The sequence below is a fragment of the Lutra lutra genome, chromosome 12, assembly GCF_902655055.1.
Source record: "Lutra lutra chromosome 12, mLutLut1.2, whole genome shotgun sequence".
Taxonomy (NCBI): Eukaryota; Metazoa; Chordata; class Mammalia; order Carnivora; family Mustelidae; genus Lutra; species Lutra lutra.
In genome coordinates, this window is record NC_062289.1 from 7,907,428 (window position 1) to 7,929,363 (window position 21,936).

General features: G+C 40.7%; 1 protein-coding gene across 3 annotated transcripts in view; it reads left to right on the top strand.

The window, feature by feature from the left end:
• RTTN (rotatin) overlaps positions 1–17,305 on the top strand; it is a 157,798-nt gene extending 140,493 nt beyond the window's left edge. For 2 of the 3 annotated variants that reach the window (XM_047698161.1, XM_047698163.1), the window contains 6 exons: positions 2,849–2,975; positions 5,735–5,937; positions 9,107–9,374; positions 14,778–14,881; positions 15,910–15,979; positions 16,894–17,305. In XM_047698161.1, the coding sequence (XP_047554117.1) occupies positions 2,849–2,975; positions 5,735–5,937; positions 9,107–9,374; positions 14,778–14,881; positions 15,910–15,979; positions 16,894–16,979 (858 nt within the window). In that variant the 3' untranslated portion in view covers positions 16,980–17,305. The remainder of the gene's footprint in view (positions 1–2,848; positions 2,976–5,734; positions 5,938–9,106; positions 9,375–14,777; positions 14,882–15,909; positions 15,980–16,893) is intronic. The other variant, XM_047698162.1, reaches the window with a different exon arrangement.
• The last annotated feature ends 4,631 nt before the right edge of the window (positions 17,306–21,936 follow it).

Below are 21,936 nucleotides of genomic sequence, written 5' to 3' on the forward strand. Positions count from 1 at the left end.
ATTTGTTTAAGACAAATTACTAGCAATTTACTTTTCAAAACAATTTGACGGGAATTAAGTGTTTATACATTTCATTGAAATTCCCAAGGTATTGGGCGCCTGGGTGGCTCAGTGGGTTAAAGCCTCTGCCTTCGGCTCAGGTCATGGTCCCAGGGTCCTGGGATCGAGGCCCGCATCGGGCTCTCTGCTCGGCGGGGAGCCTGCTTCCTCCTCTCTCTCTCTGACTGCCTCTCTGCCTACTTGTGATCTCTCTGTCAAATAAATAAATAAAATCTTTAAAAAAAAAAAAAGAAATTCCCAAGGTATTAACTTTTTACTCAAAATGGAGGTATCATTTACTAAATTGTGATCCTTTATGCTGCATAGTATGCTTGTGACTGAATGCACTTGACATTAATCCATGACACCTTACATTGGGAATACCCTGGAATACTTTCCAGGTAGGACCTGCTTATGCCGATTTCTGAGACGCAAGCTGGATACTACTTATAAATACAGTATTCACATTTATATCACATTAGCCATCTATGAAAGTGTCATCTCTCAATAAGCCTAAGCAGCTCTCCATTTCTAAGTTGTTGAAGAATAAATTCGAAGAAGAGTATTTAAATTACTCTTGAGTATAAATATAGTCCTATGGGGCAAAGATTCTTAATTTCTTTTCCTGTTCCAACTTACCTGTGGAGTATAAGATATTCCCAGTGCTAATTGTTAGGCACTCTTGTGGTAATTCAGCAAGTTACCCATGCCTGCCTCGCTCCAGTATCTGTGCACATGGGACGTTAAAGCCATACTGGGAAGATCATGGTGGCTGTGAGGTAAATGAACAGTGGGCAAGGTTAGAAGTAGGGGACTAGAGTAGGCAGAAGATGATGAGACCCCGGCTGGGGCAGGTGGAGAAAGGAAGGAGGGTGGGGAGATACTGTGGAGAAAAGAGAAATGTAGAATGATTCCCAGGCTCTGCCTTAATGTAAGTGCACATAATAGAGCAGAGTGTAGACATGAGAGAGTGTAACATTTGGGTTTACACATGGTAGTGTAAAGTGTCTTTGGGACATCCAGGGGGAAAATGGCTGGTAATCAGTAGATGACAAGGCTCTGGGGCTCTGAGTGGTGATATAGCTTGGGGATATTAGGATTCAACAGTGTAAACTGTTGAAATTTCCCAAGGATTATATATGAAAATATCCATGGAAACTATATTTAAGAGAAGGCAGAAAACAACTGGGAAAGGAGTTCTGGGGAGAGTTTGGAGATGTTCCAGGGTAGAGAGGCTGCATGGGAATGAAGAAGAAACAGACTTTAATAGATGCCGCAGGACTGAGGGTGGTCTTGCTGGTACCATCAGGGCAGAAGATAAATGGAAGTAAGCTGAAGATCCGATAAGAGATGGAAAGTGACAGCAAGAAGAGTAGCCTTTCTGGAAGCTTGGTCATGAAAGGCAGCTTTAATAACTTAGGACATAGCACTACAAGTAGTTAGTATGTTTGCTTCTCCTAATATGTAAACTGTTTGACTGTAAGCAGAAAAGAGCAACCTGGGGACTTGTCATTAAAGAGGCAGGAAGAAAAGAACTCACTGATGGATAAAGATCCCTGAGGAAGTGGGGAGGCTGTGTTTCAGAACACAGATGGACTTTCTGACCTCCAGCAAAAGAGGAGCACCTAGTCCTCACTTCCGGGCAAGAAGGGCGAGTAGATGGAAACACAGATAAACTAAGTGAACCAAATGACAGAGTAGAGACAGAGCTTACAACTAATTGTTTCTGTTTTCTCTGTAACCGTAGGCCTCTGTTCCAAGCTTATGGGCGTGGGGTGGGTTCAGTGAATAACTTTGGAGATAACATTGGGAACGACTTCAAAGCTTTTGGAGAGGGTTGAACAATGGGAATAACTTCCTACTCTCTTCTGCCATCGATGCTGCATAAAATTAGATAGGGTGTGTGTATTTATGTAAGTACCGACATGTGAGCGCATGGGTCTGAAAATTGCCTAGTAATTCCTGTTCACATAAGCGATTGCTGCATTTACCGCAAATGGTTAGATTGTATACGTAATATTGTTTTGGGGGTAACTGATCTTTGTAATAAAGGATATGAGTTACTTAAGAATTTATTGATTTAGCACATTATTTTAACTAAACTTTACTGTGTTCAAAGTATTTACAAACAGTAATCTACCTCTGATCTATCCAGACTTACTAGACAGATGTACACACATATACATACAGAGGAGAGAGATGGTGGAGGGGACAACTTAGAATGTTTACTTAACCAGAAAATTCAGTTTCTTAACCGTATCAGAGTATTTATAAGAGTTTATTCAGTGTGGTGAGATGTCACCATCTTGCATGTTTAGAAGCTGTTTCTTTTTTGGTTTTTTTTTTAAGCTTTTATTTATTTGACAGAGAGAGAGATCACAAGCAAGCAAAGAGGCAGGCAGAGAGAGAGGGGGAAGCAGGCTCCCCGCTGAGCAGAGAAGCCGATGTGGGGCTTGATCCCAGGACTCTGAGATCATGACCTGAACCGAAGGCAGAGGCTTAACGCACCGAGCCACCCAGGCGCCCCTAGAAGCTGTTTCTTTAACGTTTTTTACCTAAGTTGTGTATTGTGGCCACCCCAGTGTTGAAGGGACTTCCTGAGACTGGTTGGGCTTGTGGTCAGGGCCGTCCTGGGCAAGGTGCTGAATCCGTCCGCAGGGTTCCAATGCCAGCTGGTACTAATCAGAACAAAGATAAATTCAGTTTTTGTCTCCTTTTGTTGGTAACAGGTTTGTTTTTTTAACTTGATTTTAATTTTATGTTTTCATATATTCAGACTAATACTGTCTGCATTTCCTTTTCACAACAGGAAGCAGCTCTGGAAGCTCATCTCGTTCCTGTCTTACACTCTCTCTGGCCTTGGCTTTTGATGGATGATTCATTGATGCAAATTGCCCTGCAGCTACTTTGTGTCTATACTGCAAATTTTCCAAATGGTAAATAGATCCCAACACTGCCTTTCAGGAGTATACTAAAACATTAATTTTATATAATATTGTTAAAGTGGACTGGAAAAACAAATACATATTTTGAAGTGTTTTTCCTACTTATAGAATGTATCTTGGTTAGCGGGATGTTTTCTCATAGGTACTGTAAGATACTTCAATATGTGTTTGTTGAGATAGGAAGAGCCATTAGACAGCTCAGGGAATAGAGGGGGAAGATACTTGCCTGGTTATATGGCAGTGAGAAATTGAATTTAGTAGGAAAATTGAGAGAGTGAAAATTATGATGTAAAACTTTAAAAACCAAATAAAGGTCTTCAACAGATGAATGGATAAAGAAGATATGGTCCATATATACGATGGAATATTACTCAGCCCTCAGAAAGGATGAATACCCAACTTTTGTATCAACATGGATGGGACTGGAGGAGATTATGCTGAGTGAAATAAGTCAAGCAGAGAGTGTCAATTATCATATGGTTTCAATTACTTGTGGAGCATAAGGAATAACAGAGGACATTAGGAGAAGGAAAGGAAAACTGAATTGGGTAAATTGGAGGAGGGGATGAACTGTGAGAGACTGTGAACTGTGAGAAACAAACTGAGGGTTTTGGAAAGGAGGGGGATGGAGGATGGGTGAGCCTGGTGGTGGGTATTAAGGAAGACACATATTGCGTGGAGCGCTGAATGTGGTACATAAACAATGAATCTTGGAACACTGAAAAAATAAAATAAAAAAGGTTAAAACTTTTATAGATTTTAGAGTAGGAGCTGGCATGATGAAACGTAGCTCTGGATACAGTTGGCCTTGTGATAACTGGTGTCATTGGGACGCCTCTTTTCATGCCTTTACCAGGTGTTTTATTGAGAAGCTGCTGAGGGCCATGCATTGTTAGAGACCGAGAGCTAAGAATGAGCCAAGGCGAGGTTGGGAGTGATTTGAGAAAAGAGGAGGAGGAGGTGTGAAGTAGCTGTTTGAGCTGAGGGAAAGAAAACCTGCTCTGGAGGTGAAGTAGGATTGCTGGCAGTATTCATTTCCCCGTGGAAACTCGGGGTCATACATGTAAGGTCTGGTCAGCAAGAGCGCGAGCTTTCTTCTAGCCACCATTCAGCAGCTCAGCAGCTGGGTTCTCCAAACATGGAAAGATATGCAGAGAAAGGACTGGAACTCAAAACAGTTTGGAGTCCATCTCATCACTACCATGTGCTTGATGGTCAGACATGGGCCTCCACCCCAGCTCTGGGCTGTCTGTTCCTGGAGCCCACTCAGCTTGTCTCTCCCGATGACACAGACTTTCAAGTTTTTAATGCCTGAAATTTCACTGTGGTGTATGGAGTGAGCCATGGCACAGAATTTCCTTGTTTTTGTTCTGTCACTGACTTTCTCGTTCTTACTTCTGCTTGGACAGTCTCCTGTGGCTGTGTCCTCCAGCTCCCTGCCCCTGACAGGACGGCCGGTGCAGTAGACCATCTGCCCGGTGCTGCATCTGCGCCTTGTCCTTCTTCACCGGCCTTCACGCCTTAGTTGAGAGTTTAGGGAAGGAAGCAGGAAAGAAGAATCAGTCGCTAAATATCGAGCAAAAGAAACATTTTTTGAGTCTTTTGAAATGATAATCTATGTTAGTTTTATACTTAAAATTGATGTAAATATAAGATTGTGGTTAGGTTCCTAAATCAAGGAAGCAAGCTTTTATTTTCCTATCTCGTTTGTTTTCAGGCATCATTTAGTGGATTTAATAGAAACCTTGCTGTTTGGTTACTGCTATGTAGTGTGAGTAGAGTAAAGATCACTATATTATTTGTGTCTCCTTGCCTTTTATGACTTTATCTTGCAGAATGTATTTGATTCTGATCTAGTTATACATAGGCTGGCCTCCTTGCATGGACTTTCATAAGTTAATTTTCTTTAGATTTATGTTATAATTACAGTGAGATGAATTTCTAATTCTTTTATGATTATTTTACTCCCATGATAAATCCGTATGGTTGTTTAATTTATTGAGAAAACACTGGACCTGGAAAACCAGTTGATGCCACTGCTGGCTCTTCGTGCTTATGAGCTGTGTCACTCCGAGCAAGTCACTGGCTTCTGTGAGGCTGTGCCCTTAGTTAGCGTACATGGCTGCTGTCATTTGTCTGTGCCCACACCCCAGCATTTCTGTGTCCCTCCTTTTTTTTTCTTCTGTGAAATGAAGGCATTAGACCAAGTTACATTCCATTTCTAAAATTCTATTCTTCTACACAAGTCTTTCTTTAGATGTCTTTTTAAGGAACCGTTTAAAAACTTCTTGTGCATATTTTATTCTTTAAAAAAAAAATAAACTTAGTGTTTTAAAATGCCCTATCGAGATCAAGAGACCTTCAGTGAGGATGGCAGATCCATTAGACTGAATGTAGGCCTCAGCACTAGCCTTTAGTGCCCATAAGCAGGTCATAGGTTAGTGAATAAGTCATTGATGGACAGATATGCTTCACTGCTTAGGGTTGTTTTTTGTTTTGTTTTGTTTTTACTTGACAGAGACACAGCGAGAGAGGGAACACAAGCAGAGGGAGTGGGAGAGGGAGAAGCAGGCTTCCTGCTGAGCAGGGAGCCTGATATGGTGCTCCATCCCAGGACCCTGGGATCGTGACCTGAGCCGAAGGCAGCTGCTTAACAACTGAGCCACCCAGGCACCCCACTACTTAGGGTTTTTAAACTAAACAGTGAAACTAAGAAGACATTGTGATAGGCTGTTTCTTTTTTTTTTAAGGTTGCAGTTCTCTTTGTTGGTCAAGTTACGGACTACATCCGGTTCAGGCTGCGTATAGAGGAACCCCTGGCACATCTCTGCTGGGGTGTGTCCTGAAGTTGGCTTCCCAGATGCCTCTTGAGAACACTGCAGTTCAGCAGATGGTTTTTATGTTTCTTTCAAATCTGGCCTTATCTCATGATTGTAAAGGAGTAATTCAGAAAGTAAGTACTTAATCTCTCTTTCATATCTTTTTAAAAATTAATTTATTTTAGAGAGAGAGTGCATGTGAGAGTGGAGGAGGGGGCAGAAGGAGAGAGAGAGGATATCAAGCAGACTCCCCGTGGAGCATGGAGTCTGACATGGGGCTCCATCTCACGACCCTGAGACCATGACTTGAGCTAAAATAGAGTCGGACTCTTAACCGACAGGCACCCAGGCATCCCCTTCATATCTTGAGAAGGATAGTAAAATAATCCTTCTAATTGAGAACATGTATGAAAAATCTGGAACTCAATTTCTATGATTAAGTTATTATGATTTCAAAACATCATATTTTAAAAGATTTTAAAAAGATTAAGAAGGTTCACTTTGTTTAAAGCCAGGTGATAGATGACACATGAAAAGTGACAGGCTAGAGTATGATCATTCCATTTCCTTTTCGTTTATCTTCTTAGCTTCTACATTATATTTTATCTCTCTAAAAATGAGGGCTTTAGAAAGACAGCTGTCTTACATTTATTCGAGATCATAAAAGTAATGTATTGGTCTTTATGTAGACCAAATTGAGCAGTAACGATTTCTGTTCAATTTACTTTGTCAAAATGGTGTGTGACTTCTCCCCACTTAAAACCTAACTTCTTTATGACACAGTAGGTGATGTTATCAGTCCTCTGGGACTCCAGTGCCAAAACCTGACTTCTTATCACTGATTTTACCCTAGGGTACTTTACAATGGATTGAATGAGTTAAACAAATTTTTTTTTTTTTTTAAGATTTTATTTATTTATTTGACAGAGAGAGATCACAAGTAGACAGAGAGGCAGGCAGAGAGAGAGAGAGAGAGAGGGAAGCAGGCTCCCTGCTGAGCAGAGAGCCCGATGCGGGCCTCGATCCCAGGACCCTGAGATCATGACCTGAGCCGAAGGCAGCGACTTAACCCACTGAGCCACCCAGGCGCCCAAGTTAAACAAATTTTAATACACATGTTCAATGAGGTTATATTTAGATATGTATGAGCAGAATCCGTAATTTGGAAGATCCTTTAAGATGTGAATATGATCACATTATCTGTTATAATGTGATCTGTGGTTTGTTTCTGTTTCTTTTACATGAACGCCAAGATAAATTATGAACGTTGACAGCATCCATAAGAATTTAGTCTCCTTTTCCTCTATTGTGTCAGCTCCCCATCCTCCACCCACCTCAAAACACCCCACTCCAACGGCAGTCTCCAAATAAATAGCAGTTATGACTAAGGAACAGTCTTTTCAGTGGTCTGTTGGAGCTAACTCAGGCTGGCTCATGAGTGTCATTGCTGATTTTCAGGAATTTTGTGACCCACTTGACATCACATTGCTATCTTGAAATCAGTCACGGTGGGAATGCTCACCCTGTGTAAGTTGGCAAAGGATGCAAATCAGGGACCCGCTACTCCCACCAGAAGCAGTCATTTATTTGCTGGCATAGGGCTGGATATACATGTGAAGTCATGCTGAGGTGGCTGTGTGTGGTGCCATTTGCACGTGTGTGGGAGCACAGACTGGGAGTAGGGCTTCCTGCCACCTCCCTGTAGAGCACATGGGCAAAGTAGAATAGGAGCTCCCAAATGACTGCTAGTCTTGGGTCTGACATGTGACTTTGAGCTGGAGACCTTCTTTCCCTAAGCTTCATTTGTAAACTTCTCAGGTTAAACATGATCTTGAGAGTGTCTTCCACTCTCAGGCTATGTTACTGTGCTCAAGCATGTTTTGATGTATATTTCATTGGACTCTGTTTCAGGTGCGGCTCAATCAAATTGTTTTTCCTCTGCTCTAATTAGGCAACCCCTGAGCCTTCCCCTGCTGCTTTGTCATAATGAGCCCCAGGCACTATAGTCATACCTCTCCATTACTCATCCATAGGCATAGAAAATGTAGCTGGCACTGTTGTACAGCTGGGATTCTAAAATGTCTAGTTTCTCTCCACCATGTCTAGTATAGGGAGTTGTCTAAAAGCATCTTTAGCTCTAGCAAAAAGAAGGAATGCTATAGCATATTTATAATTTAAGGAACTACCATATATTTCATCACTAGTGTCAACGCCAAATCTCCAATATCATGGTAGAATCTATCTGAACGGGAAAGGCAAGGGATAAATCTAAAAAGCATTAATTTGGACTGAGCAATGAGAAGTAGCTGTGAGTGATGGCAAGTACAGTACGAAGTGGGCCTATAGTTTTACAGTTTGCTTTTTGCTTGGGTTGTGTTGCTAATATTTCTGTTGCTCATTTCGTTTTTGTTTTTTATTTTTTATTTTTTTAAAATTTTTATTTAAATTCCAGTTAACATATATAAGGTAATACTAGTTTCAGGTATACAATATAGTGACTTAGTACTTTCTTAACCATTTCATTTTTAGACTGGGAGTCCTTCTGTGTAAAAGTGTTAAATTTACCTTATAGATTCGAGCCAGCATCTTGATTTAGGTGCAGGAGAACCCAAGAAATAGGCCTGAATAGATTATTAAGCAGGAGAGAAATGAGAGATACTCTGGACATTTGTGAACGTTCAGTGATCATATTTCTGTACCCTGATCAAAATACCTAACTGATATTTTTGGTATTCATTTCTAAGTTTACTAAAATGGCATGTAGCCATGAGAAATTATCTGTGAAGGTAAACGGTTAAAGTGAATATAAGATGTACACAGAGATTTTTAAAAAAATTTTTTAAGAATGCTTAGATTCATTTCTCTTTAGTACTAGTAGAGTTGTTAACTGGTATCCAAGACTGATTTGGGTTTTGTTTCTTTTTCCTCCCCATAGGATAGCTTTTAATGAGCAGCAAAATTGCCAGAAGGCAGACAGAAAGAGAAAACTCAAGAGGCCTAAAATAATCCCCAAACTGAATTATCCATCCTAAATAATTAAGAGTTGACTATATGTAGTTACTTATCCATCATCAGGAAAGAATTACAAGAATTAAAATTTGAGCACTATTTTGTGCTCTTTAACTTTTTCACTTATACTTGGAAACAATATAGATGGAATATTTGGAAGGTAGGTGTTAGGAGGAAGGAGGAATTAAAGTTGTGGAAAAGAAAAGCAGAATTCTAGTTAATTGGTCTCCAAGGGACAAGGAAAGTAATGAAAAGACTCAGAAAGAAAATAATATTCTCTCTATTTACCCACAGAGTAACTTCTTACAGAACTTTCTATCTCTAACATTGCCAAAAGGAGGAAATAAGCATCTCAGTAATCTGACCATTCTTTGGTTGAAATTACTCCTGAATATATCATTTGGAGAAGACGGGCAACAAATGATCCTGAGGCTGGACGGCTGTTTAGACTTACTTACAGAGATGAGCAAATATAAGCACAAGAGCAGCCCTTCCATACCACTTCTTATCTTTCATAATATTTGCTTCAGTCCTGCCAATAAGCCCAAGATCCTGGCTAATGGTGAGTATTCACAAGATCCACAGCACGCACGTGCGCACACGCGCACGCACGCACACACGCATCTGGTTATACGTGTGGTCATTCCTTGAGTATTCCATTCAGATTATAACACAGAATTGTTTTATAAATAAGTTGTCAGGTATTTATTAGGCACCACTGTGTACAAGGCCCTGTGGGAGGGTAGAGGCCGTTGGAATGAATCAGGTGTGATCTCGTCCTCAGAGGTGAACCAGACGTGGCTCCAGCCCTCCAGGGACTTCCAGGAGTCTAGACCTCAGGGTTAACAAGTCTTGCCACTGGTGGCTACACTGGATCCAGGAGGTAGCAGGGAAGAGGAGCATGGAGTGGGGTCTGTCCGGCCGTGCCCTGACTTCTCCCATCTCTCTCCCCCTCGCACCTCTAGGTCTCTGAGCAGATGCTGCCTCAGTGAAGCCTTTCCAGACCCACCTGTCAACATGATAGTCCTCACATCCTTCTTCCTGCCTCCTCTCCTCTCCTCTCACTCACTATCTCCTCTGCCTGTTTTATTTTTCTCCATAGCATTATCAACAGTTGAGATACTATATGTGTTCAAGCCCGTATTTATTTATTCCTAGTCTGCCCAGCATTAGAACATTAGCTCTTATGAGGTCAAGAGGCTTTTGTCTCTTTTCTTCACGTTTCTCTGTAGCATGCGGAGTTGTGCCTGTCATAGTCAGCACTCAGTGAGTGTCCAGTGATTGAAAGAGCTCCTGTGCAGGCTGGAGGGTTCAGAACCCACGACCATATGGTGACATTAGCCTTACAGAGACCTCGTTCTCTGAGATGTAGGACAGATGGGGGAGAGGATTCAGAAAAATTTTGAAGCAGAAGGAGGGAAATGGAAATTTCTGTTTCTGCAATCATGTGCTTTTTCTGTGAGGAGAGTGTGAATTTTATAGGGAGGGAGTTTTATAAGGTTACATTGCATTGTTTTGGGGGGAAATCAGAGGTGGGGGTCCAGATTTCCACACACCTGGTGTTGGGTGCCGACCCTTGTGTGCTCACTCCAGAGTCACCTGGGGCAGCTTCCCTGGGTCTAGTTTCTACATCTGTAAAATAATCCTCTCTTGGTTTGGTAGAAATCAGTTTATAAACACACATAAAGTACCTGTACAATTTATGGTACGTAGCTGATGCTCCAGATAGATTAATTCTGTTTTCCTTTCATGTTTTTTACTTAATCTTTCTTTGAGGTATTTTTCCAGGACACATGGAGTTTTCTAAGTGAGTGGCAATGATTCTGCCTATTTCCTGCTGTGTATGCAGTGGTGATTCTCTTTTTCTGGTAATTATGGAATTGTTGGAAATACAGGGAGAGATTTTAGAAGCTCGGTCAGCTTTTAACTTTGCAAAATGAGCTGTGGATCTTAGCTCTGCTTTTCTGTAGTTCTTCCACTGATGCTGTGCTGGCCGCCGTCCAAAGGGTGTGCCTCAGTCCTCACGTGGGTAAAGTGAGGCCAGTGATAGGCCCTGCCTCATAGGGCAGTGCGATAGATAGGTGAGGTGTCTGTTCCCAGGCCTGCTATCACCTATTTCTCATTTTTCTCAGAAGAAGTTTTTCTTTGGGACTACTCACTACAATTTTATTATTGAGCGAGTCAGAAAAAGGATGGGCTTTAGGGAATTCAAGAAGTCTACATTTTCCCCCTGGATTTATTTTTAGCATTTCTTTGTAAAAGTGATACTCTCTCTTCCTCCTTAGCTTAAAACAGTTGGACAAACTTTTGGTAAGGAAGAGCTTCCTCAGCCCCAGAGACATGAGATCGGGGGCCTCCAAGGCAGGAATAGGAGGCAGCAACTGTGCGGTTTTTGTATGGACCTCTGAAGGCATGTCACAGACACTGCCTCCTATTTCCTGTTGGGCATCCCGAGGGAGGGCTTGGAGTCAGCTAGCTTAAAAATCTACCAGGTGAGACTGGAAAAACTCTGATCATGAGTGCCCCACTTCTGGTTTTGATGGTTAGAAATGGAGTGAGTTGTGGGGCTTGACCTTACTGTTAGAAGTAGAGCTAGAATACTCCTTATTTCTGGTAATTTCAGGCAAGGACTCCTCTGAAAACAACAAAATTATACTAGATAAAATATGTCAAAATTCATCGTTAAAAAAAAAAAAAAATCAAAGAACTGAAAAGATAGTGGGAAACTCCCAGGCCAATTTTGATTGAAAGTCTATGCCTTAGATACAAAATATATGTATGAAGTATGTATTTTTTGTTTCAAGGACATTTGCCAACATTGTACGCTTGGCTTCGGTTCAGGCATGCCAAGGAATCTGGGAACAACAGTCAAGAGTGTCTAAGATGGAGAGTTCATGGGCCATCTTGTTTGTATTAAGGTAGAACTCCAAAGAACTAAGCTTTTAGGAGAAGGATGAATCAAAATTAAATTGGTCCCCCAACCCTTATTTACGTTATTATAAAGACCAGAAAAACAAGTGTGAGCATGGGCACCCCAGAGTTGTAGAGCCTGAGTGGCCTGTGACCTTGGTTTGAGACAAACCTGGAGTGACAGTGGCTCTGGGTGCTCCACACAGGCTCTCTGCCGCTCTGACGGAGGGAGGGCAAGTGCGGACTGCGCCTCAGAGAACCGCCACATGTTTTCAAAAAGTACTAACCAGAGTGTGGTGACCTGTGACCCAGCAGAGCAGGAGCTGCGGCGACGTGAGTGAGAGCCAGCAGGGGAGATACCCAACTCTTCTGCCCAGGCTTCGGATACTGGAATTAAAGACACAGATTTAAAGATAAATTGATTTATGCCATGTTTAGATAAGTGGCCAGCCTGGAAATGTTTGCAGGAGGTAGGAAAATGGAAAATGGAAAGATTTGAAATAATAACTAAACAAATTCTATGAATATATCTGTACCGACCCTGGGAGCACAACGTGGGAGCCGCTTACTGAACTCTTGTGTCTGTCAGCCCATCTGTGCTTGCGGCCTCATCACGAGGTGACACACGAAATCGCATCCCGGTTGGCTTTTCTCCCAATCAGTGTATTGTCATTAAATCTAATTTGTAATATACTGTGAAAACTGTTTCTCACCTTTATGCAAAATATAGTCATAAAACAGACCTCTTTCAGCTTTACCATTAGTTCAGCTCTGGTTTGTTGCCTTTGTGGTTTTCATGGTGTAAATACTCTTAATATAGCTGATTTCAAGCTAGGAATACGACATGCCTGAATAAGTAATTAACTCAGTTATATTAAGAAGAAAGGTAAAAAGTATTTAAAACTCATCATTTACTACTTACTAGCTACATTTTACTGTTATCTAGTCTCTTGAAGTTATTTATAGGTATATATGGGTGCTCCCTTCATACCTATTAAACTTTTTTTAATTGAAATTTTTAAAAAATTTAAATCCAATAATTAACATATAATATATTATTTGTTTCAGGGATATAGGCCTGTGATTCATCAGTCTTATATAATACCCAGTGCTCATTAAAACATATACCCTCCCCAAAGTCCATCACCCATTTATCCCATCACCCTCTTCCCCTCCCCTCCAGTGACCCTCAGTTTATTTCCTATGATTAGGAGTCTCTTATGGTTTGTCTCCCTCTCTGGTTTCATCTTATTTCATTTTTTCCTCTCTTCCCCTATGATCCTCTGCCTGGTTTCTTTGATTCCACATACCAGTGAGATCATATGATAATTGTCTTTCTCTGATTGACTTATTTTCTTAGTGTAATATTCTGTAGTTCCACCCAGGTTGTTGCAAATGGGAAGATTTCAATTTTTTTGATGGCTGCATAATATTCCATTGTAGATATACCCCACATCTTCTTTATCCATTCATTGGTTAATGGACTACCCATTAGTTTAAAATGTTTAATGTGCCTTTTTTGTATGCATGCTGTATTTCACAGTAAGATATATTTTTTTAAATTGACCTAGTTACATCATCATTGGGGACACCATATTAATTGATCTATATATGTACTTTATTAAAAATGCCTAAGAGATAGTAACTGGTAAAGGGAGTTATTATAAACTTACTTAGATTATAGCTTATATGTTCTGAGTGTTTAGTACACTATGTAAAAATATCACTTGATGATACTCAGAGAATCACCTGGGAACCACCCTTTCATTTCATGATGTGCCCTAAGAGTGCCAGCTGCCACCTACAACCTCACATAACAAATTTCATCAGATAACTATTTATATAGGCTAGTTAGGGAAAGTTAGGGTACAGGAAAAGCAAGGGAAACTAGGGAAGGTGGAGGTGTGGTAAGGAGTAGGGGTAGTTGGCAGGGAAGTTCAGCACCTGTATGTACCTTCCACACTATCCCTCAACTATACAGAAGTTACTTTATGCAGCAGCTTTTTTTTCTCCGTAGAACATTTAAAATTTCTTTAAAAACTAAACAGAATTACCAAAACAGCATTTTTGTTGCTTTAGTTATGGAATCTTTCACCCAGATAGTATTTATTAAGGGCCTAAAATAAACTGGCACTAGGGTTGAAATATTCATCAGTGAGCAGATGCACGTTTTGCCCTCAACCAGGTTACAGTGTAATGAGACGCATGTAGTAGAACGAGGAGTGGTTCTACATGCTGAGAGTTCCCATAGCAACCCTTGAGAATGCTACATGTTTTTAAACATACATTTGAGAGGAAAAGTAATTTTATACAATTTAGTGATATATATAAAAATAAGTAATAAGATAGATTCATATATTGGTCTGAAACACCCTGACAGTTTCCTTGGGACTGAACTTTGCATCTTCCCGTAAACAATTAGGCTGCTACAGATAATTTGTAAGTCTTGATTTCATACTCTGGCTAGCTTTGCAAAAAGGGGACATATCTCGTGTGTTTGATATGCCTTTAAATTACTTTTTCCTCTGACATATACATACACGAAAACATTTCTCTAAAATGCTTAGTCCTTTTTAAAAAAGCTTAACTAATTTCATATTTCTTGATTATTGTTTTATATGGTAACCCATGCTGTTGATGTTCTTATAATAGTCTTTAGAATTTATCATAAGAGCAAATCTGTTCTCCTGCACATCAAAATGTGAGCTATAATTGAACAGCTCCTTTATACGACTCTTTGTGTAATTACTTACTTCTCCACTATTGTTGTTTAAATGAATGTGTTGTTGTTGAATTAGGGCCAAAAAAATTAGGCTGCCTCGGCTTCCCTGACTGTTCTATGCCTGTCATGAAAATAATTTGTTTTGAGGTTGTCCTCCCACACATAGTCAATGTCCTCCCCTCATAGTCTAGTGATGTCCTCCCATCATAGTCTAGTGATACCAACTTTGTGTGTGTTCCGATGGGGGAAAAGGGATTATCTGACTAGTCCAAGATCAGAATACATTGTAATGTCTGGGACTGAACTTTTTTTTTCTCATGTGTTTATTATTAGAAAAAGTCATTAGTGTGCTAGCTGCCTGTCTGGAAAGTGAGAATCAAAATGCTCAGAGGATTGGAGCAGCTGCGCTCTGGGCTCTGATTCACAATTATCAAAAGGTCAGTTTTTAAAGTCCTTGTTCTAGCTGGGGGCAAACACCGAGGCTCTGAGGGTACATCCAGGGATGCTGGCGGAGCATCAGCAAGGGAGAAAAAGTGAACTCAAAGACCTTGTTGTCTTGTGCATTTATACAATTAGTGAGCCATCAGTTGAAATCTTTTTCATTTAATTAACAGGAGGCCTCATTTCAAAAAGGTGTCTCTTTGGGGTGAATTTTCCCTGTCAGTATAAATCGAGTTGGCATACTGATTTAATACTAGTATAGATCGTTTCTGCTAAAAGATGTATCAAGGAAAAATGCATCCTGAAATAAAACCAGATAATGGAGTTTTACCCAGCTGTGTGATTCCTCTTGGTCTAGCCTGTGCTATTACCGAGTTTTGAGAAAACTTGGTTCTTGTGAGGCTGCAGCCCAGGACCAGCCTCACGGGAGCGATCCGCAGGTGCGGACCTGTCCTTGCTCTCCCTGGCCTTTCGGCTTCTCTTTGACTGCAGACATCTCGTTCCTGAGAGAGATGCCTTCGTATGTCTAGCAGTCAAGTAGTGGCCAAGTGACAGACCATGCTGGGATCGACACCGTCCCCGAATGGTGCTCGTGGCTGTCTGTCCCGTGTCTGTGCTGTCGCTTTCACCGTGTGTCCCCAGGGCTTAGCACTGGAGTTGACGCTCTGCAGTTACTCTGCAGTTACAACTGGTACTGTTTGATACGCTTCATCTGAAATCTGGGTTTTGAGGGCATATGGAATATTGAAACCAAGACTGAGTCTTCCTTTAAGACTTGAGGTTAGGGGAGAAGGGCAGGGAGAGAAGCACATGGAGCTCCAGAGAAAGGAGTGAGTTAGGGAGGGAAGGATGTGGGTGACAGCGCAGTGAGATGTGCTCAGTCGTTATTCCCTAGCTCCGTTGTTATCTTCGTAGTACTCTGCTGAATGCTGTGTTCAGCACTGGCAGCATTAGCACTGTGGTGCCCTGATCTGCAGCATATGGGAATAAATCTAATTAATGGATTGCTCTGTGTTACCTGCAGGCAAAAACAACTTTGAAAAATCCATCAATAAAGAGAAGAGTGGATGAAGCATATTCCTTAGCAAAGAAAAGTAAGTTCTGTTATGAGAGAGATTATGGTTAAACTTGGAAGCTATTAAGCGGATTCCCTGATTAATGAATCATTGGATACTTCACAGCAAGATGATGTTTTCTACACTGATGTTTGAGGAGCTTTTTTATTGAAGCACTATAAAATGTACTGATATCTGGTCCCTACTTTTCATTTATGTCACCTTTTTAAATAATAAATTGTTTTGATAGATGAAGGTTTGAGATATAATTTCTTAAAATAGGTCTTTGATCTTTCTCCAGTTCGTTTTCTTTTTCATGCACTAAACTTCCTTTGCCAGTGGCTACCTCTGTGCTGTAATGTGTTCTGAGGTGATAAGAACTGGGCCCAATTAGAATTGACCTTGAACAGAAAACTTTGATCTAACATCAGGTAGTTGAATTACAGTCTTCCGAGAACAGATCGAGTTGCCCCTCTATCCTCTCAGCCCGGTGATGTGATCATGATAGGAGGCAGGGTTTTCTTTTCATGGTTCCTTATTCATTTTAAGTGACACCAGTTTTCAGTGAGCATTATTCTTTGAACACTTTTTATGCTAAAGCACTGTATTGTGTCTTTCTTGTACTGTACTAAGTCTGTTATTAATTTGTGCTTTTATAGCCTGATTTTTTATAAGTGGTTTGTGGATTTTTCAGTTTGTTTCTCACTGTGACCGTGAGTTTCTAGAGGTAGTTATGTTAGAATTTGTGCATTTGAGGGATGATAAGTACATAAAGCAAGGCATTCTTGTGGGGCTGTAGGTAATGGCAGCCATTATGGAGGTATATTGATGTTTGTTTATACTTTCTGGCTATAAAAAGCTAAAAATAAAAATAAATAGAAATTGTCTGTTCTTAAGTGCAGTACTAAATTTAATAAACTTATTTTTCCTTACTCTTTATTTTTCTCTCTCAGCTTTCTCAAACTCAGAAGAAACCCCTCTAAATGCCTATTACTTGAAATGTCTTGAAAACCTCGTTCAGCTTCTTAACTCTTCCTGAGTGATGTGAGAGTCTCCTGCCTGAGACTGATGGCCGCCAGACAGGTGAGCCAACTTAGAAGCAAGCTCTGTGTAGCCACTGTTACCTGGAGACATGCTAAATCCCTGCAGGGTGCCGTGCCCTTCCTGCCTGACGAGAAGCAGACGGGGACATCTCAGCTCTGTCCCTTCGTACCAGCTCTCTGTGAGAAGAGCAGCTGACAAGAAGATGATAGACAAAGGACATGGAAAGTTTTGGGAACATAAACATTTTTACCTTTTTCTATGCAATTTGCTTTGTAAAATCTTATTTAACAGTTATTTAATAAAATATTTTTAGAAACAAAATTGCTGCTTGCAGACTTTTATCAGTCTCATGAATATAAATTTTAGTAACTGGAACAAGACAGGATGTTCTGATTTCCTTTATTTCCTTAAATTTTTACATGGAATTTGGCTCTTATCAGTACAAATCCTTGTTTCTCAAACCTTTGTATTGCCCAGAGCATACACATTGGTAAAGAGATATTTGTATATAAATGTCTATAATTTTGTCAGTAGCTTCTTTATGCAGTTTTTAATGATATTAACTGATTTCCCTATGACTTATAAACCTGCTATGTTTTATTATTTTCACCTTTCGACTTCTGAAATGCTGTGTTTTAATAAAGAAGGAAGAAATGAATTTACGATCAGGTAGGCCTAGGTTCAAATTCTAGCTCAGCCCAAAACATCACAAAGAATAAGACTTAGAAAAATCTAGCAGGAATAAGTTCTGTCAAATATTCATCATGTAATAACTCTTAGTGAACATTAGTTTTGAATTGAGAAATTATACCAATGTCATTTAAGTACTGATCAATTACAGCAGTTTTCTCAACCCTTTTGAGAGAAAGAAAATTGTGTCTAAGAAAAGAAAAACACATCGCTATACACATTATTTACACATATACAGCTGTATACACTCATTATTTAGGGGAACATTTTCTAACTGAATTATGGTTAACAAAAAAATAACATTTTTAAAACGCTTTAGCAAATTGCTATCATCACAAAAACAAGGCCAGTGATTTTATTTAAGATAGAAGCATGACAGCAGAATAGATGTTAAATATTGAAATAGAAGCAGATAAATTTGGGGTGTCTGAAAATTATTGATTAGAGATCTTAACAGTAGACCTAGGAAGTTAAGAATTTCCTAGACAGCCTAAGTTAATTCAAAGAAATGCACATGCCGATACTCTGAAAATTTCACCAATTCTGAGAGCAGGAATCAGGAATTATTTCTACCTTTTCTCCTGGTTTCTTATATTCTGTGTCATTTTCTTGGTATTACCTTGTAAGTCCTCACAGATGAATAATAGCATGGACTTCTTTGTAACTTTCATGCAAAGAGCTCTTCCTATGTCATGGGCACTGTTCTTAGAATGTTCAGTATTTAGCCTGTCTGCCTCTGCTTGCTGCCTCCTTTTCTTTTCTGATTGGAATTTCTGTCTTTGTATTTGGATATTATAACTACCGGTTTTTCTACAAAAATCAGATCTCTCCAGGGAAGTGATCCTTTCCTTTGTGGTTCATTGATTGATTAATTGACCTATCAGAGTATCCTTTGCCTTGTATCTTTGAAATCAGGAAGAGTTGTAATTGCCTCTTTTCCCTAGCAGTTCAGGGTCCTGAACACAGTACCCTGTGTGGGGGGATTTGTAGCACAGTAGCTTGAACCACTCAGGGATGTCACCTGCTGATGCTCAGAGGAGCAGAGCTAATGGCTTCGGGAAAAGTCGCACTGTCACCTGTTGGTGTCCAGAGACTCAAGCCTCAGAGGCAGGTAGTGTTCCTGGTCCTGGACGGCAGTCCTTTCCATCTGTGTCCCTTCAGCTTGTTTCCAGCCAGCCAGGGGGGAAACTAGTAAGCAGAAAATTCCCAAGGTCACCAGCCCACTATTTGAGCAGCTACTGTGGCACTAACTTGACCCACCAGCATCAGAATCCCCTAGGATGTTTGTTGCAATGCACATTCCTGGATCCACTGAGACGGAGTCGTAGGCCCATGTCCAGAAGACTTGTTAGTGGGCTCCCCAGGTAACCTTTACTCTCACCACAGTTTGAGAACCAATAATTAATCCCCCTGATTTTACAGAAAACTGCTTAAACATGAAAATGATTCAACATTACTCAACCACTTACTGATGAAATCTGACTTGAATCTGGGTGTCTTGCATGCTAGTCAAGTGCTTTTTCTATCACACATCCCCAGTGTGAGCAGAGATTCAGAAAACTGGTGTAACGACGAGTTCCTGCCTCATGGTCTCCCAGTTTCCCCTGGCCTTTTTGGTTGCTTGGGTTAGTTTTGCATGTGTTCTATGCATGCACACCAAGCCTGTACCTTTTTAACCAGGGTGTGCAGGCATTGATACGGAAGCTTCTGAATTTAAGACCAGTTGAGCAGTTTGCAGGAGGAGGCAACCTTTGGTTTCAAAAATGGAGGAAACAAGTAGAATACTTAGGAGACCTAGCTGGAGACTTTTCATTCTCTTCCTAAAATCACTTTCAAAAATGAATCACTGGATGTATTTTTGGTTTTCTTTAAAGGATGAAGTGGAAAATAGAATTTGCCTGTTTAACTGCAGGCCATCAATTTTCCTTTGTAGTATTAAATACACTCATCATCTGTAGTACTCTTACATCATTAGTCTTTGTGGCTGTACCTTGTCTACCCCCATTTCCCGAGATCTGCTTTTTGATTCATGATGTTCCACAAATGGGGCAGACTGATGGATAGGAATAATGGATTAGCATCCCTGCTCTTGCCATGGCCAGGTGTGCAAAGGGTTCTCTCAGGGAAGGAGAGAGCTTGACGGGGTGGTTAAGGGTATTGGGCTCTGGAGCCATATGGGCCTGGTGTCAACCCTGGCTTCATCCCTGCACAACCCTGGGGCAGCCTTGAGGTCATTTCTTCTGCTGTACTAGGGAAAAGGTTGCCTGCCTCGTAAACCTGCGGAGAGGTTGGAGTGCCCAGCATAGTACCTAGAACATAGTTGATTATCCCTTGGATGTTACCAGTGATTAATTATTATATAGTTCTCAAAAATTGATCTCTCCCTCATTAAAACATTAAATCTTTTGTGTCCTTGCAACCCTCCTGTTTCTTTGGGGAGGGGAATAGTCTGGGAAGTGAGTTATGTTGTCAAAACTGAGGTTTCCACATTCCAGAAGGATTGTTGGTTTCTAGTGGGGATGTGTTCCCAGTCTTAGGTCACTGAGCTCATGGACACTCACCAAGTCATCATGGAAAGTCTAAGTCTTACAAAGCACTGTGTGGAGGTAAGGATACCTGGGTGGACGTGGTACATTTTATTCTGCTTGTCAGGTTTTCTGGATTGACTGTGAGGTGGTGAAATATTGCTCTTCCCCAATTTGACTTGACAAATACAAGAAATATAAACAGCATCCAAAAGAAACCCGTAGCTTACAGAATCCATCATTTAGGGGATAGCCATTTTCTTCTGTCTGCCAGTTGTTGACTGGTGATCCAGACAGTCAAGGGGATTAGATGATTAAATGCTATTGTTTCTGTGAATGGGCAACTTAAGAGTTTATTCTTTCTAAGTTTAAAGTATTCTTCATGGGAAATTCCTTATAAAATTCAAATAGTAAGTCAGCTGGGACTGAGTGAGAGTATGCTGGGCCTCAAGGCTCAGGATGTACGAAAGACTCTGCCAAAACCCCAGGATTCTGAGATTTGGCAGCAAGACATGATGAGCTCAGTGTGATCCTGTTTTAAAATTTCCCAACAATGTTCATCTTTGCGTTTCTTTTGCCTCTTCTGCATTTGAGAAATCCGCTTCAGAAAAAAAAAATGTTCTTTTAAAATAATGTTTCACAAAAGATCCATAAGGTAACATTCAATAAGTTTCTTTTTAACTAATTTGGCATGAAAGCCAAGAGAAAAATCTGTGTTTTAATGTAGACTCCAAGGAACAAAATCTTTCATGCATTTCTCCTCCTCTAATGTCTTTCCCTGTGGTTTTACCTCTACCCGTGGCTGTGCGTTTGGAGCGTCTGTGTCCCATTTGGTTCATCAGGGCAGCAATTCTCCACATTCTGGTGGCAAGCAGATTGCTTGCAGTTCTGGACAAATTCTGAAAACATGATTTCCTCAGATACTCTATTAGAACATTCTTCCCTTGCCTTGTCATGCAAAGAGCTTATAAAAAGACAGATTAAAAAATGGAGAACTACTACTTATAATCATTTTCTGATGAAACTCATAAAGATTGGATTGCAAAGAATCAGTTTATGGATATGATACCTGATTATACTTTTTATCTGTTAGGGAAAGCCATGATTGCACAGAGTAGAAAATATAAAGTAATAATGGCTTCAGGGAGCACCCGGGTGGCGCAGTCACTTAAGTGTCAGATTCTTGGTCACCTCAGGTTGTGATCTCAGGGTCACAAAATTGAGCCCCCACGTTGGCTCTGAGCTCAGCACAGAGTCTGCTTGATTCTCTCTCTCTCCCCAACTCCCCCCATGCACTCTCTCTTTAAAATTAAATAATAATAATAATAATGGCTTTAGCAAAAGAGGATTTTCTTTTTCTTTTATTCTATTATGTTGGTTTTTTTTCCACATGTAGGAAGCCCCCAGGGGGCCATTCCTATGTTGACAGTATCCTCAGGGACTCAAGTCGTCCTTCTGTTCTGTCTTTGATAGCACACTTCCTTCAGCAAGTTACCTCATGAATGTTAGAAGGGAAAAGGGTGGAAGAAGATGTCCACAGCTGTCTGTTGTCCTTTTAAGGAGCCTTTCTATAAAAACCACTCCAACAACCTGCCGTCACATCATCTTGGACAGAACATAGTCACCTTCGTGGTCACTCCTGGCTGTGAGGGTGCTGAAGGAGTGCAGTCCTTCAGGTGTGCTCACCGCCATAACCAGTGACTCAGGCCTCTGCTGGTCAGGAAGGGATGAGGGGCT